The sequence below is a fragment of the Antechinus flavipes genome, chromosome 2 (assembly GCF_016432865.1).
Source record: "Antechinus flavipes isolate AdamAnt ecotype Samford, QLD, Australia chromosome 2, AdamAnt_v2, whole genome shotgun sequence".
NCBI lineage: Eukaryota > Metazoa > Chordata > Mammalia > Dasyuromorphia > Dasyuridae > Antechinus > Antechinus flavipes.
In genome coordinates, this window is record NC_067399.1 from 640,102,838 (window position 1) to 640,117,085 (window position 14,248).

General features: G+C 38.3%; 1 protein-coding gene across 3 annotated transcripts in view; it reads left to right on the plus strand.

Annotated features, from left to right (window-relative positions):
* The window catches only part of SIN3A (SIN3 transcription regulator family member A), a 63,149-nt gene that overhangs the window by 47,168 nt on the left and 1,733 nt on the right, over positions 1–14,248 (plus strand). For all 3 annotated transcript variants that reach the window (XM_051982210.1, XM_051982213.1, XM_051982211.1), the window contains exons 13-20: positions 2,452–2,690; positions 3,984–4,167; positions 4,847–5,420; positions 6,954–7,123; positions 10,076–10,249; positions 11,435–11,527; positions 13,386–13,480; positions 14,022–14,229. In XM_051982210.1, the coding sequence (XP_051838170.1) occupies positions 2,452–2,690; positions 3,984–4,167; positions 4,847–5,420; positions 6,954–7,123; positions 10,076–10,249; positions 11,435–11,527; positions 13,386–13,480; positions 14,022–14,229 (1,737 nt within the window). The remainder of the gene's footprint in view (positions 1–2,451; positions 2,691–3,983; positions 4,168–4,846; positions 5,421–6,953; positions 7,124–10,075; positions 10,250–11,434; positions 11,528–13,385; positions 13,481–14,021; positions 14,230–14,248) is intronic.

Sequence of the window (14,248 nt, forward strand, 5' to 3'; positions counted from 1 at the left end):
AATGATAATTATTTCACCTTTATATTTTGTATGTTAATGACAGTATGGTGTAAAATGTAAAGAAATCTTTTGCTTTCAGTAATAAGAACTAACATTTATATTGCAATTTTCATGTGTTATCTCACTTGATCTTTGCACCAACTATGGAAGGGTGATGCCTCACTTGATGGAAGAAGAAATTGAAGTTAAAAGGAGTCAAGTGATAATGACTTGTGTTAGGCAGAAGTGGACTGGAGTCTTTTGAGATGGAGATCCAGCCACTTCCCACTGTGCAACCCTGTCCCCTCTGTTATTGTGTTCTCAGTTTAAAATGTAGAGCATTCCAGTGCCATGGAAAAACCTTGTGTTCAAATTATGTTTGTGACCCATCCTGGGGATAAGGCCTTTGATAAGCCCTCTCAGGGACTCACTTCAGACAAGAAATCAAAAATTTGAATAGGAGAGAAAGTGCCTGTTAGCATTAATCCAGGGAAGTCCTCAAGTCAAGTCTGGTTTTTAAAAAATACCCATTATTAAATGCAGATAGAATTCCTGTTCTATGTGAAATCCTATTTTTTTCCCAAAGGAAGCATTTCATCCCGCTCCTTGCTTTTGGGGGTTGTCCTTAAAACTCAGAGGCCCTGCCTGCTAGGGAGTTGAAGGCAAGAGAGAGTCACCTGCTCCGATCACAAGGACTGGTAGAAACATTCTTGTACATTGGCGTATAGAGCAGGCATCCAGATTTTTTCTTCTCTCTATGGGACCCGTGGGAAGGAACTTTTGGACAAGGGCACTACAGGGGCTATTATTTGAAAGCAAGCATTTTCTGCCACACCAGTGCTGCTCACACAGGCTGTCCTGGCTTAATAAAGCTGTGGACTGACCTTCAATTTCTGGGACATCCACTGTAACCAGGAAACTAACTGTTAAAAGGTGACCCTGCTTTTTAAAGACGGATACAAAGTGTCCCAGTCTTTAAAACTCTTTAAAAACTCAAACTCTTTGAATATAGCTGTTTTCTTTTTCTTTTTTTCCCCTTAGTGTCTGGTACAGTGTCCTTTAAGTTAGTAGGCAGTTAATATTTGTTAGATTCGGTTGCTAGGAAAGGAACCTGATTTTATTTTTGCTAATGAACATTTCTTCCTCATTGGTTGTCTTCTTTTGCCACTTTTTGACTAGTTGGAAGAATTTTATGTTGGTAAAGAGCGAAGGGGTGTGTATGTGTGTATGTAGATATTGGGAATTTGAAGACTGTATAAATAGCTAGGTGCCTAGGTAGGTAGTATGAGATGGGTTTGTTAGCTATCTAGGGAATGTGTATGGACAGCTTTGTGTACTTAAGAGATCCACCTGACTAGAAAATCCTTGAACTTCCATGCATTCACAGCTCCATTGCATAGACCATGGAAGAAAATCAGTCTGGTCCTAAAACAAATGTTAATGTGTGCCCAAATTGGGTGAAAAGTATACTTGAGAATGTTAACTATTGTTGCCTTCACACTGTATTGCATGAATTCATTATGCATGGGACAAAGCTAAATGTGAATTAGCTAATGCATTTTTAATTTAATTTGTTAATTTATTATTTTATTTTATAATAGTAGCTTTTTATTTTCCAAAATACATGCAAAGATAGTTTTCAACATTCACCCTTGCAAAATCTTGTGTTCCAAAAATTTCATCCTCCCTTCCCACCTTTCTCCTCTTCTAGATAGCAAGCAATCCAATATAGGTTAAAAATGTACAGTTCTTCTATACATATTTACATATACATACATATTCACATTTATCATGATCTACAAGAAAAATCAAATCAAAAAGGTAAAAAAAAAGAGAGAAAGAAAATAAGCAAACAACAACAAAAATGAAAATACTGTACTTTGATCCACATTCAATCCTCCTACTTATCTCTGGTATTTCTAGCTCTCTTCATCACAAGTCTATTGGAATTGCCTTGAATCGCTTCCTTGTTGAAAAGAGCCAAATCTTGGTCATAGTTGATCATCACATAATCTTGTTGCTGTGTACAATGTTCTCTTGGTTCTACTCAATTAGCATCAATTCATGTAAATCTCTCCAGGTCTCTTTGAAATCATCCTGATGATTATTTCTTATAGAACAATATTCCACAGCCATTCTCCAAATGATGGGCATCCACTTAGTTGACAGTTTCTTGCCACTACTAAGGGTTGCTACGTGTATTTTTGCACATGTGGGTCCTTTTCCCTCCTTTATGATCTCTTTAGGATAAAGACCCAGTGGAGACATTTACTAGATCAAAGGGTATGCACAGTTTAGATTGTCTTTTGGGCATGGTTCAATGGATTTTTTTTTTAATTTATTTGTGTCCTGAGATTTATTTTGATGTGGCTTAATGAAAGATATGTTTAATATCTAGGAAAAGATGACAGCTTTTTCATAAGAAATGCATATTTGCTGTTTTGACTTTTTTCCCCCCACGTTCTTCCTTAGCTCGATGTGGTCTTAGAAACCAATCTGGCAACTATCCGGGTCCTAGAGACAATTCAGAAGAAACTGTCACGATTGTCTGCTGAGGAGCAGGCCAAATTCCGCTTAGACAACACTCTGGGCGGCTCTTCTGAGGTGATTCACCGAAAAGCGCTCCAGAGGATCTATGCTGATAAAGCTGCTGACATTATTGATGGCCTGAGAAAGAATCCATCCATTGCTGTACCCATAGTTCTGAAGAGGTATGGTCCTAGCAATAGAGGTCACATGTAGCAGTGGGTTTGTGTCTTTAAAAGAAAGTATGTGAAAGAAAGCATGCTTGGTTATAACCTGGGCATTTCTTTATGGAGACATTTCCCATTTCCAAACTTATAAGAAAATCTCCAGGCTGTGCTGTAAAGTATGTCTGTTGGTATGTGGCAGAATACAAAATGGAGGAAGATCCTTTAGTAGCTGCTTTATAGTGGGTTTTCTTTTTTTCTCTAGCTTAATCAGCCACCTTGTAACCCGTGACTATCTGAGTGACTGAAACTGCCAAGAACTAAAATACTTCACATTTTCTCCTTAGTGGAAATTCACTGTTCCCGAACAGTTCTGGGAACATTCATTTCTTTTTCTCTTTAAAATGTTTCTAGGAGCAGAGAGTGAATACCACTTTAAACAAGCTTTCTTTTTCTATCTGTGAAAAGGGGTACCAATGGAGCTCAGTTCTTAACTTTTGAGGGACAGGACTAACCTTTTTTGTAGAGGTGTAACCTTTTTTGTAGAGGTGTACAGTTCATTTCTTTGTTCCAAAACATTACTCATAGTTTTAATTTCCATTTTCATTTCTTTTATGCCCCCAGTGGATTGTCTTGGGTGATTTAAATTTTTATTTTGGTCATTCAAAAATGCTCTCAAATATAACTGTTAAGTCCTTAGGGAATTACTTTTCCCTACTAAACCAGTGTCTTCCAAGCTTTGCTTTACACACAGTTGTTTGTTTTATCTCCCTTTATTCAGTGTGCAAGTTTATTCTATTGTAACTTGAATAGCATTTCATCATTTAATACATTTTTTTCCTTTCATTTATCTGACATGCCTGTTGTTTTCCTCTGTTACTTATACTTTTTTTGTTTTGGTAATATCAAAGAACTGGGTTTTCAGCCCCCTTGCCTTTATTCAAGGCGCCTATTATATACTCATAATTTTGACTTTATTTGGGCTTTTGAGAAATTTTCATACAATTCTCTATTTTTCTCTGTGAGTTGATATTTTTAATCCAAGTTTGTGGCATCTATGAGATTGGATCAAGGAAAGAGCTTTTAGTAAAGTCTATTCTTTGTTCTACAGGCTTAAAAATAAAATTTTAGACATTGTTGTGATGTGTCCCCCAAAGAGATTTGTAGATATCCAATACTACTGGAAAGCTTCTTAGGTCCTGAATAAATGATGGGATGGATTAGAAAAAACTGTTTCCTAGTGCCTTGATCGAGCCTGGTAATACGTGCTTACACCCGTTTGGTTCCTCTTATCTTTGTTTTTGTCCATCAAAGGTTGAAGATGAAAGAAGAGGAATGGAGAGAAGCTCAGAGAGGGTTCAACAAGGTTTGGAGGGAGCAAAATGAGAAGTATTACCTGAAGTCCCTAGACCACCAGGGAATCAACTTCAAACAAAACGACACCAAGGTCCTGAGGTCGAAGAGCTTACTCAATGAAATAGAGAGCATCTATGATGAAGTAAGCAGGGAATTGTTTTCTGCGGGTGTCTCTTGCATCTGTGGTGTTAGCTTATGTGCAGTTCTATTAATGATCTGGCTTGGAAGAAACTTGATTCCTTTACTGTACCCCATACCTGAACCAGAATTGATTTACAGAAGGACACCACTTTCTTCACGTAAAATGCCCTTATGTTTGGGCATTGTGCTTTTTGGCCGCTCCTGTGGCTTCATGCACATCCATCTTCTGTAAAGAGAATGAGATAGTTTTCCCAGGGTCTGATATATTTCTTCATGTCAAATGGTGTAGGCGCATCATTTGAAGCTTGCCTATTCGTTTTTTGAATCTGCTGACTCCACCCTAATCTTAGAATTCCTTCTTCCAGGCTCTTCCTTTTTTAATCCATTTTACATAGCAGTGGCAGGCTCATTCTCTTGAAGCCCCACTTTTTATGCATCTCTTATAGCCCTGCTCAGAAACTTTCATGTTTTCCCAGTCTATCCACAGTCATCCAGCAGATTACCTTTTTGGTCTTCTTAATTCTGGTAGGATGCCATTAGTATTAACTTTTGTGTCCTTTTTGGATGGCAAGATAGTCTTGTCTCTTAATTTTGTCGCATAGTGGCCAGGATGGTGTTGCCAGTGGCAGGCCTCCAATGTGTAGCTGATGTGTTCTCTCTTTGTGTCTTTCCTACTTCAGAGGCAAGAGCAGGCTACAGAAGATAATTCTGGAGTCCCAGTTGGCCCACACCTTTCTCTCGCCTATGAAGACAAACAGATATTGGAAGATGCTGCTGCTTTGATTATCCATCATGTAAAGAGGCAAACAGGAATCCAAAAAGAAGACAAATATAAAATCAAGCAGATCATGCATCATTTCATTCCAGATCTGCTCTTTGCCCAGAGAGGTGATCTCTCAGATGTGGAAGAGGAAGAGGAGGAAGAGATGGATGTGGATGAAGCCACAGGAGCTGCCAAAAAGCACAACGGGGTGGGCGGCAGCCCCCCGAAATCAAAGCTATTATTCAGCAACACAGCAGCTCAGAAGTTCCGTGGGATGGATGATGTCTACAATCTCTTCTATGTCAACAACAATTGGTATATCTTCTTAAGGCTGCACCAGATTCTGTGCTTAAGGCTGCTGAGAATTTGTTCCCAAGCTGAGCGACAGATTGAAGAAGAAAACCGGGAAAGGGAATGGGAACGGGAAGTACTGGGGATAAAGCGGGACAAGAGTGACAGCCCAGCCATCCAGCTTAGGCTCAAAGAACCCAGTGAGTGACTGTGGGGAGTGGGGGGTGGGTTGGGTGAGATTTCCAGGTGATTGCAATTGAATTGCTTTTTATTTGGAACTTGGACATGTGGATTAGTTATTTGTTCTTTCTTACCATTTTATTTTCCTGTTAACAAGCACCTATTTGTTTTTCTTCCCATTCCTGTTTTTAAAAGGGGAAAAAAAACCTTTTTAAATATGCAGAGTAAAGCAAAAACAAATTCTCACTGTTCACATCCAGAATCATTCACTTTTGTCTGGGGAATAGACTTAGAAGGTTCTCGTACATGCTTAGGTTATCATTCTTTCAACACATTACAAGGTTAATAATAGTAGATTAGAGCGAAGGTAAATTAAGGTAGATATGGATTAGATTTAAGATTGAGGAACATCTAGAATTAATTGGAATTCTAAGACTGGGTTAGTAATCCTAATTTTTATTATATTTTCTACTGAGAAAACTAATAAACCTTCTGTGGTTATCAGTGTATATGGTTGGTAAATATCTTAGGATATTTCATTCTTGAAAACTAATACTTTTTCCACAGAGAATAGACTTTATTGTGGTGCAATGTCTTGAGACAAAAGTACCATCTAATTTCAGGTTGGTTGTGTTATTTATCAATCTATGTTTTTCTCTTTTGTATATCAGTTATTGCTGATGTCCAAATATTCTTTAAGCTTTGATGTCTTTAAGACATTAACAATTTCTTATGTTAACTTGATTTTGCTTCACACACACACACTCTCACTCATCCTCTGAAATGTATATTGAAATGTAAGCAGAAAACCTAGGCTATTAACCTAGGCTATACCACAAGTTTTCTTTCTTTCACCTTCTTTATCTGGTTGTTGGGGAGCAGCTATTGGAGAGCCATTTGATTCCTTTTCACCAGTGGGTGAAGGGATTCATTAACAGTTTATACTAATCAGTTAATTCATTTTGTAAAATGTATACTTGAAGATTCATCCTTAAGTAAAAGGACCCTGACAAACATATAGAGACTATCATTAAATACAGATCATGTCTTTCTGTCCTAGAGGATCTGTCCTTTTTTCCTTTTTTCTCTCTGAAGCTGTCTCAACCTTTGAATAATATACTGTCTTCCTGCCTTTCATATTCAGTCTGGAGCCACTTTCCCCTGCATTAAAATAGCTTTTGAGCAATGATACATGTGGCAAATGCTGTATTAATATATTAGCCTAGGAAATAGAGTTTCCCTCGTGGGTAGATCTGAAAACTTGTTGCAGGCACTAAATGCTTAGATATTTTTGGGTTCTCAGAAAGGCAAGTAGCCCTGTCAGTAGCCAGCTTCATAAAATGTTCAATCATTTAATTTTAGAAGCTGGCATTTGTTGTAGGATCACTCTTCTCGACCAGGCCAGACAGGTCTTTTATCCACCTGTTTAAGCATATCAGCTGTCTTGAGCCTCAGGGGTTGGGTGGTTTTGTTGAATTCTTCTGGGAAGTGCCCTGTCTTGGTATTTTGGGCAATGGGCAAAACTTTAATCATCTGTTGCTTCTTTCTCACAGTGGATGTCGATGTAGAAGATTATTATCCAGCCTTCCTGGATATGGTACGGAGCCTCCTGGATGGCAACATAGACTCTTCACAGTATGAGGACTCCCTAAGAGAGATGTTCACTATTCATGCCTATATCGCCTTTACCATGGACAAATTGATCCAGAGCATTGTAAGACAGGTGAGAAAAGGACTGTCACTCCTTGATGAAGGCTGAAAATGAGGGACAACTTTTGACAAAGAGAGCTCTTGAACAGATAGGAGAAAAAGTTGTACTTAGTAATCAAGAAAAGAAGTTTCCTTTAAAAAAAAAAAAAGTTTCTGCAAGCTTTTCCAGTGGTTTCAAAGCATGGGGGGTAACTGTGGCTGTTATTATTTAAATTGTTTTTTGGTCTCTTTTCTCAGATTATCAGTAAGACCTGTGTTTTATTTTGGGTGGCGTGTCTATGTCTGTGGCATATGATTTGCACTTTGACTTTTTGCTTTGGCCAAAGTTCTGGGGTTTTTTACTTCATTGTTTTATAGTTCACATTGAGAGAAATAGTATTAGCCTTAATCATTCAAATGTCTTATCTGTTCCAGCATCTTCTCATCCCACAACCTACCTTGCTAGGCCTGGAGGGTGAGTGCACCCAGCTGGTCTGGTGGGCTTTCCCCATGTGTGTAAAGCTATTCTCTTAAGATACATTTAGTTCCTTTTTCTTGCATTTTAGTATTTGAAATTTATTGGAAATAAATTTATAACAGATGTATGCTTTTCCTCTTACTTTGTTTTAGCATGTTACGCACTCAACAAGCTCCATCCAAATTCTTGCCCTTCATTTTCATAATAGATATCTCCTACTTAGCATGAGTCAGATGAAGACCTTTCATTTCATACTTCGTTTTATATTTCTCTTTAAAATTGTTCATCATTATATGATTCTTTCATTCTCTCTCTCTCTCTCTCTCTCACACACACACACACACACACACACACACACACACACACATGTTTTTAGTTCTTTTCTCATTCCCATTTATGTCCTTTTCCAAGGCTTCACCTATATGCATGAACCATCATCTTTTTTGGACTTATCACTTGTATCCTTTTCCTTTGTATCTTTCATTTCTTTTTTCCCTATTGGATCTATTTTACTTCCATGGTTGAGAATTTCTACCCTGAAAATCTTCATCCCTTTCTTGTTCCTTTCTTCTTTTGTTTTCTGATACTGATCTTAACCACCCATTCATCCATAATACCCTTTTCATTCTGGTTCCTGTTCTAACTGCTCAACAGGAGATTTGAGCTTTCATCACTAAATAGAAGTAATGGCTAAGAAGACTAGTATTTCCTCAAAGAACTTCCGTGCTATTGTTTTGCATTTGATTTTCTAAGAATATGATAAAGCTAGTTTAATAAATATCAGAGTGAAAGAGCTCTTCATGATGGCCTTTATAAAAAGTGATGATATTTATTTATTTTTTAAAAGACTAGACTCATCGTGGAAATGCATCTTGTAGCAATAAAGTTTTAGAAGGAAAGAACTTAAACTGACTACTTATCTACAGGGTTTAGATTCTTGTTTTGGTTGGTTTACATCTTAAGTATTGATTTGGCATCATTCTAATCCAACAATGGCGATTAGAAGATGGTGAAACAGGCCCAGAACATGACTGTAGTAAATTACAAAGTGGATGATAGGCTATTTTAAAGTCTTAGAACTTCCCACAGGGGCCTTGAGAGACCATCTAGTCCAGCCCAGACATTTTTACAGATGAGGAAGCAGCATTGGCCAGAATTTGAATCTATAATCTGGCTCATTGCAGAATTAAATCCAAATCTTTTGACTCTAAATTAAATATTTCTACTATTCCATGTTGCTGCTTATATATTCTAAGGATACTTAAGCCCCTTCTCAGCTTCTCAGAGATTTGTAATTGTCATCTAGTATTTGCTGGTTAGGTCCAAATTTGAAATTTGTATCTTTCTCTATCACCCATGTTAGTTGGAGATAACTTATAGTTTCTCTTTATCTCCTAGAATTTATATTTTATTTTATTATAAATTAGAAGTATTTTAAAAAAATAATTATTTATTCCTGTTCTTATTTTTATAAAAGTCTTGAGTTATCACAATTATTGCCACTACAAGAAAAGTGTTTTCTATCAATAGGAAAGCTTCTTGAGAATCAAACTGTTGCAAAGTATTAAAATAATCAAGGATGTTACTTTCTGCTTTTAGCTTATCTCATTCTTTTCTTTCACTTTCCTCCATTGTCTGAATTTTGCACTCAGAGGTTTTAATTTCAAAATGAAAATAATTAAGGAGGTGGAATATAGCTAATAATATTCTGGAATCCCCAGGCTACCTCTCTGGAGGTCCTCTGGACAGGTCTTGGTCTCAACTGGATAGTCAGAAATAGAGTCTAAAATCTTCATTCTCTCCTTCACAGAGTGTCTTCACAGTCTGTTCATTTTGACTGACTGTGTCCCCAGTTCTCTCAGCCCTTAAATATCCTATTACAACAATTACGTCATTACAGTATACTGAGTATGTGATCTAGAGTGATTATATTGTTATATCAAACTAGAGTGATTATATTATTATATCATAGTAGATATATGTGAACTAGAGAACCATTATCTCATCAGTCACACTGAGTAAACCCCTTGTTGTAAGTATCCTTGTTTCAAGTATACTTCTCCAGAGTTCTGGCCCTCTACAATATTCCATAAGATTCTAACTGCCAGAATCAACAAAGACAAGATTTAATGAGGCAGTCATGAAATTCCAACTGTTAATTGTTGTCTGAATTTCTGCTATGGTTGTCCTTAAGTGAATGCAGAGTTAATTTATATTAAACTACTATGTAAGTGCTCTATTCCATTGAGTTCTGTCATTTAGCTTTTCTTTTCTGAAGACACTTCAAGATTTGACTTATCTTCATTGGTTTTTCTTCCACAATAATAATGTAGTTCTTATAGAATTTTATTTTTTCCTTTTGAAGTAAACTTTTGAGTTCCTCAGACAAATTGACCAAGAAGAGGTTGAATGAATTGTAGAGAAAAGTAGAATTGTTGACTTAGCACATATGTGGTCCATGTTTTGAGCTTCTTTTTCCTTAAATCTTTTTTCTTTGCACCTTCCTAGCTCCAGCACATTGTAAGTGACGAGATTTGTGTACAAGTGACTGACCTCTACTTATCAGAAAACAGCAACAGTGCCACGGGTGGCACCTTAAATACACAAACCTCTCGAACCCTCATGGAATCCACATATCAGCGTAAAGCAGAGCAGCTCATGTCAGATGAGAATTGCTTTAAGGTGAGAGATCTTCTGAAGCTTAACACTCCCAGCTTAACAACAGGCAGCCGGAGAAGCCCAAATGAAGGAAGTTTTTGGTCCTTGTGGACCTATTTGATTCACTTGAATGATTTGCCCCCACACTATCAATATAGTAACGAATTCTTTCATTTGTATGGTACATAATAACTTTCGAGTGTTTTACATTGATCTAATTTGATTTTTGGACTAGCTGTCAAGTAGTTCCTTCAAAGATTATTCCCTACTTGATTAGTGATGTGAGGAGTAGTGACTTCAGCCAACAAGTAACATAGCTAGAACTCATGGCCATGTTTGTTTTCTGGTCCTTCACACCGTATCATACTCCCCTTTCATGTAGGAAGATGGAATTCTTAATGTTGCGTATAGCTTAAGCCTTTTCCAGTCCTGATTGCCCACCACTGTGTTAACCATTTGCCTGATTTCATGGTCTAATCTTGGGAAAGAGCTATAAAAAGTCCTCTCTGGCCAAAAGGATTTACCCTTCATGATGTATGTGAATAAGAATCTTTCTTACAATCTTATGCATGTCTTAAAGTAATGTGAAGAGGTTTTGTTTTGATCTAAATATGTCCTCAGGCATGGGGTCAGAGTTTGCCACAATCTTTTTGAGTGAATACATTCACACAAGTAGGGTCATAAAAGGATATGTCTACATGTCCTTAATCACGATTTTTAGCATTCACCTCTCTGATTTGTTTTTGCCTGTAGTTGGTTTTAGAAACTGGGATGGGGACAATCCCTTTCTGACTCACTAGGTGATTAGCTTCTATCAGCATTTTCATGCAAGTCAACAAGAGATGATTATGTTGCCCATTGAGTTCATCTTGTTCCTTCAGTGAACTTTACTGTTACATGAGCATTCTTTGAGTTAAAAAAAATAGCTAGCTGGTAGTAAACTTGGAGCTGGACCTACTTTGTACTTTAAATATTCTAACATTAGAACTTGCCATTAGCTGCCAAAGTTTTTCAGTACTTCTTTATCTTTTTTTCTGTGTGAGACAAGAGACCAACCCTGGGGGCAGGGGGACGGGGGAGAAAGGGGAGAAATCAGTCACTTGGCTTATAAGAAATCTTTAAATTGCAACGTTCTTCTTTTCTCTGTCCCAGGGCACTTCCCCTTTTGGGATAGTCCATTTCTTAATTTTCTGTGCCTCTCCCTTGTAGCTCATGTTCATTCAGAGCCGAGGCCAAGTTCAGCTGACAATTGAGCTGCTAGACACAGAAGAAGAGAACTCGGATGACCCTGTGGAGGCAGAGGTAGGAGATCCTCAACCAGAGGTCTTCCTGGGGACATCTGTATATGTCATGTGCTCCCTCCAAGGACACCCAATCCTTGGCCGTCCTTGCTTGTGTCCTGTGGTGTGACTCTTATCCCTTCCTTACCTTCCACAGCTGTCACACTTTGTTAGAGCTTAACGTGATGACGTCATAAGGTATAGGTCACTCCCATTAGACTTGCTAAAGGATAAGATTCCTCAGGAGATGCTTTGGGTTCTTTTGCGCGGAAGGAACTATATACAAGTCTCAGGCCTCTCCTTTTATTTAATATCAAACCAGGATCCTACTGTACTTAAACAGAGGGAAAACGAGGAAAAGCTGCCATAACCAAGCACACAATGCTGATTTGTTAACTTAGCATCCTGGAGGAGCCAGAGCACTTACTGCCTTGCTAGGCCTGGAAGTGCAAACTAAAGGAAATTGTCCTATTCACAAATAGCCTGTATTCTAAAGGGCAGTCACTGTGCGCAGGCCTGTTTACAGACCTCCCTGAGTGAAAACTGGTCCAGGAAAGGCTTCAAGAAGTGTTGCTAAAGCAGTCTTGAAGGAAACAAGGGATTTCAGAGAGGCTGAGAAGTGAGGCAGGAGAATGTTCCAGGTAGAGGAGATGGCTGAAGTGATACAGTGGATATGGAAAGCCAGGCTGGGAAGGTTGGGAAAAGCTAAACAGCAGTATCCAATAATAACATCATTATCTAGCCTTTACAGCCATTAGGCCATTTTACAGCTGAGAAAACTAAGACTGAGAGAGGTTAAGTGATTTGGCAGGTCATACCGCTAATGAGGGGATCTGCTTCCAAGTCTAGTGCTGTAGCTACAGCTTCGTCTAGCTGCTTCATCCTACAGGCAATAGGGTGCTGCTGTATTTTCTTTTGTAGGGTTGGGACTGTACTTTAAAACATTCACTTTGATAACTGGGAGAAGAAAAGGTTGGAGAGGTGAAAGGCTGAAAGGAGGGAGACTTTAAAAGACCTGGGCTATTGAAAGAGAATTCAAAAAAGGAGGTAGAGACTTGAACTAAGCCAGTGATGGAGTGTGCAGAAAAAAGCATTCCATCTTTTCAATGGAGAAGATTCCATTCTCAATGGAATGCTTAATTCTCCCTAAGGGGAATACCACCACAAAACAGACCAGCATGGACTTGGTGACATGAGAGAGAACAGTCATTCATCAGGAAGACCAGCCTCACTTCATGAGTGGGAGCTGCCTCCCCTTATGGGGAAACATTCCCCATTACTTGGGCCTGAATAAAGTACACCCTGGGTTTGCCATGTGGATTTCCACACTTTATTATATTATTTACATCATTCTTTTTTATGGATATGACTATTGCCTTTGGAGTCAGAGACCCTGGGTCTGAATCCAAATGCCCTATTGATTGTCTCCATGAGCCTCAACTAAGCTTTTATCTATCTGTGAAAAGGGGTTGGGCCAGATTACTGCCAAAATCCTATCCAGTATGATCTTACTAACTAAAGGTTGAGCATGACGGCATGAATATCTTATGCACATGTCTCCTGGAATATAAGTGCTTAAATGAAGTAATTACATTCACACACACACACACACACACACACACACACACGTCATGTTCTGCCTTCATTAATAGCAATAGGTAAGGGGAAAACCTCACTTAATTTTCATGTGAGAAAAGGAAAAATGCTAAAGATAGTATTTTCTGTTACAACTAATTATAAATTTTATGTCTGTTTGATATTAAAATTTTGAAGTGAACAGATTTTGAACATTTCTAGAACATTCATGAAGTTATGGCAACCAAATTTGAATGGTGACAACTTTTAAAAAAACAATTCTTTCTTTTGCATGCCACTTACAGCGATGGTCAGACTATGTTGAGCGCTATGTGAATTCAGATACTACCTCCCCAGAACTCAGAGAACATCTGGCCCAGAAGCCAGTATTTCTGCCAAGGTGAGTGAAGCCTGTTATTTTTGGTAAAGAACATGAAAACTGTACGGATCAGAATAGAGTGGATGTCATTCAGGAATGTGAAACTAGACATATATTAAATAACTGACTGATTCCTTGTTTTTTCATTTATTCTTTAAATTAACCTACTTTTTGACGGGCTTTTGTTAATAAAATTTTTATTGCTTCTACCCAAAGAAATTTGTGTTTCCCAGCAGGGAGATGAGCATTTCAGGCATTTCACAAGCTCAGGAGTTTTCAGGATGGCCTGCTTTTTTGTAGTTGATCAAAGGCATGTATTTCTGATGCTATCTTGACCAGGTATGGTCTGAGACATCGGCATTGTTAGTATTGACAATAGAGCCTCCAAAGAGGGATTCCAGCCAAGTGTGGGCTGTTTGCCTTTTTCATCATTAGTGACCTTTGGTGTTTGACATTGGACAGGCTGTTCTGAAGTGAGCCAGGTGGCCCAGTGCCCAGGTAGCCTCTCCAAAGGTGCTTCCAGGACAAAAACTAATCCTAGAAGGGATTCTTTGGTTTGCAGGAATCTAAGGCGGATCCGTAAATGTCAGCGTGGACGGGAACAGCAAGAGAAGGAAGGCAAAGATGGAAATAGCAAGAAGAGCATGGAAAATGTGGAGAGCTTGGACAAGCTGGAGTGCCGATTCAAACTGAATTCTTATAAAATGGTATATGTGATCAAATCAGAAGACTACATGTACCGCAGGACGGCTCTACTACGTGCTCAGCAGGTGAGAGCAAAAGGAACCT